Below are 2,528 nucleotides of genomic sequence, written 5' to 3'. Positions count from 1 at the left end.
GACAGAATGTCAGTTAAATCCACCAAAATGAACACTGAACCACCATTTATTGTCAGTACAGTGTTAAATAAGCTCAATGAAAGAACATGAAGTAGTTCTTCCGTAAACAAAATGGCAGCTATTAACAACAATACTGCAGGAAGATGCACATTCATGATATTTACATGCTGTCACAGCATATCTAGCATGTAGTATGTCTTCATGCTTGCACAGGAGCTTTATGAGCTCATTACAATAATATTGATTTGGTGATATACTACAAAACAACCCATATAACTTACACTGAAATTGCACTTTAAAGAGCACCTCTGCTAGCCACCCCTTTAAAAGTGCCACCACAAACCTGTAATAAACCCATCTAGGCAACCCACTGATCTGCCACCCAAGTACCCCTCCCCCTCCCCAAAAAAAGTCATCAAGCACATGAACAATTTTCCTCCTATGATCAGCTAGACAGGGTGATACTGACAGCAATCTTCCAGAATGCATGTGTGTTTTCTGTATTACATTAAGAACACCTGAGACTGCTTCACTGGTCCAAGTACAGAATTTTAATACAAAATCTGTTGCATTAACATGCCATTTCACTGAATTCCCTTAATTAGTACTTTCCATTTAAAAAAAAAAAATCTTAGAATAAATATCCCCCTCAAAAATTCTAAAAGGAATTAAAACATAAAAAAAACCAAGCCCTGTAGTACTAAAGAACAGTGTGATTTTCATTTAACTCAGTGTAAGCAGTGGATACACAGCTCCAGGGAATAAGTGTCAAACACAAAGAACTACAACAAAAAAATTAGTAATATGCAAACACACTGAACTTTGAGAGACTTCTTTTAAAAGAAATGTAAACATCTTTTACTGATTCTTGTTTGAATGCAGCATTCCTATTCAAAAGGGACAGGAAACTGCATTTCTTTAAGTTAACAAGCTGACAAGAAAACAGTACTAAAATTCTTTTTTTTTTTTGTACCTGAACTAAATGACAGAACAATTAAGACAGTCTTTTTTCCTACTTTAGTACATACTATAATTTAACAGTTCAGCACTTTGTAGGTCACAAGTTCTTAAAGTAATAATCTAAATTGTAAAGATAAACATTGAATGTTGCTTAGCTGCAGAAAATTAAGTACTATAAGTAGACAGAGGTTTCTGTAGGGCTAATGTGATTAGATAAAAATTGTCTCAGAGCATAAGACCTAACTTTAACATTTTAGCAAAATTAAAACTGGGAATTCATGGAAAACAATTAGGTTTGCCACCACTATAGAAGGACCAATGCATTAAAGCCAAGGTTAGACAAACAGAAACAATCAAGACTTCCCCTCCCCCTCAAAAACAACAACAAAAAACAACTGTACAAAGTACATATCATATTTCACCTTCGTAATTACCAGTTTACATGTCAAAATAATCTCTACTTGTAAAAACGTGTGACTGACTTCTCAGAAAATGATGCATAAGAGTAAGAATTCTAAAACTATATTTAAGACAGCTGACAACACTTCTTTCATGAAGTCATCTCTAATCATTGAAGAACATGAAAGGTATAAGTAGTCTCACACAAGTCCATTATCTCTCAAATTATTGTCCATAGAAATCAGTGACTTGAAGGTGATTTTCATTCTGAGCTTCACAGATTATATTATTTTTTCCCCTTTACTCCTAAGTCAGTTGCTTCATTTCAAAGCTGTAGTACTCAAGCTGCCTTCTTAGTACAGGTTCCTTGAAGATCCTGTAGGTTTATTTTTGACCTGATAAAAACAAAAACAATCAGATCAGGTAGGTTAAAACAATATACTGTTGCTCTATATTACAAATACGAAAGTAACTGTTACTGAATTTTGTATACTTGGAAAAATGGCAAAGCAGCACAGAAAGATATGAAGTTCTGTACTTCTTACCTGTTGTGGATCATGTGGCTTTTGACTAGGTGTCCAGCTGCAAGAGCTGCCATTAGTGATAACTCCCCAGCCATCACTGTAGCACACACGATTTTAGCAAGCTGGCGGGCATTTTCACCAGGGTTGTCTTGGCTTGCACCTTGAACCCCTAACATCTAGAGGGCAAAATATGCAATGTTATACTATAAAAACTAAGTAAATTTATAGTGGATTTTAATACTGAAGTATTTCCAAGTTATATCCAATCAAGTAGCCTTAAATCTCTTTAGTATTAATTTTAAGCTTTAAAAGCTACAAACATGAAAATAATTAATCAAATAAATCTAATATTTTCATCTCAAATCCACCAGCCTTCAAGAGGATCATTCTTATAACAACACACTATAAAAGCAGGCTTTTATCTAAGAAGATGATTTGCTGTAAACTTTCTGTTTTGTACCTGCAAACAGGCCTGTTGTGGTAGCAAATTGGTGCCTCCTCCAACAGTCCCTATCTCAATAGAGGGCATTGTGCAGCTGATATACAGGTCTTCGTTGGTGGAACCAGTACGCTCCATCAAAGTGATGCAGTTAGAGCTGCCCACATTCTGTGCAGCATCCTTTAGGTCAAGAAGGAGAAAAAAAA

At 35.2% G+C, this 2,528-nt stretch overlaps 1 protein-coding gene across 1 annotated transcript in view; it reads right to left on the bottom strand.

Moving 5' to 3' along the window:
- Positions 1–528: 528 nt before the first annotated feature.
- HMGCR (3-hydroxy-3-methylglutaryl-CoA reductase) overlaps positions 529–2,528 on the bottom strand; it is an 18,548-nt gene continuing 16,548 nt past the window's right edge. Inside the window, exons 17-19 of the mRNA XM_010726834.3 lie at positions 2,344–2,502; positions 1,905–2,059; positions 529–1,754 (exon numbers count right to left, since the gene is read on the bottom strand). Of these exons, the coding sequence (XP_010725136.1) occupies positions 1,700–1,754; positions 1,905–2,059; positions 2,344–2,502 (369 nt within the window). The 3' untranslated portion in view covers positions 529–1,699. The remainder of the gene's footprint in view (positions 1,755–1,904; positions 2,060–2,343; positions 2,503–2,528) is intronic.

The sequence above is a fragment of the Meleagris gallopavo genome, unplaced genomic scaffold, assembly GCF_000146605.3.
Source record: "Meleagris gallopavo isolate NT-WF06-2002-E0010 breed Aviagen turkey brand Nicholas breeding stock unplaced genomic scaffold, Turkey_5.1 ChrUn_random_7180001858356, whole genome shotgun sequence".
Lineage (NCBI taxonomy): Eukaryota > Metazoa > Chordata > Aves > Galliformes > Phasianidae > Meleagris > Meleagris gallopavo.
This window is presented reverse-complemented; position numbering and strand designations above follow the sequence as displayed.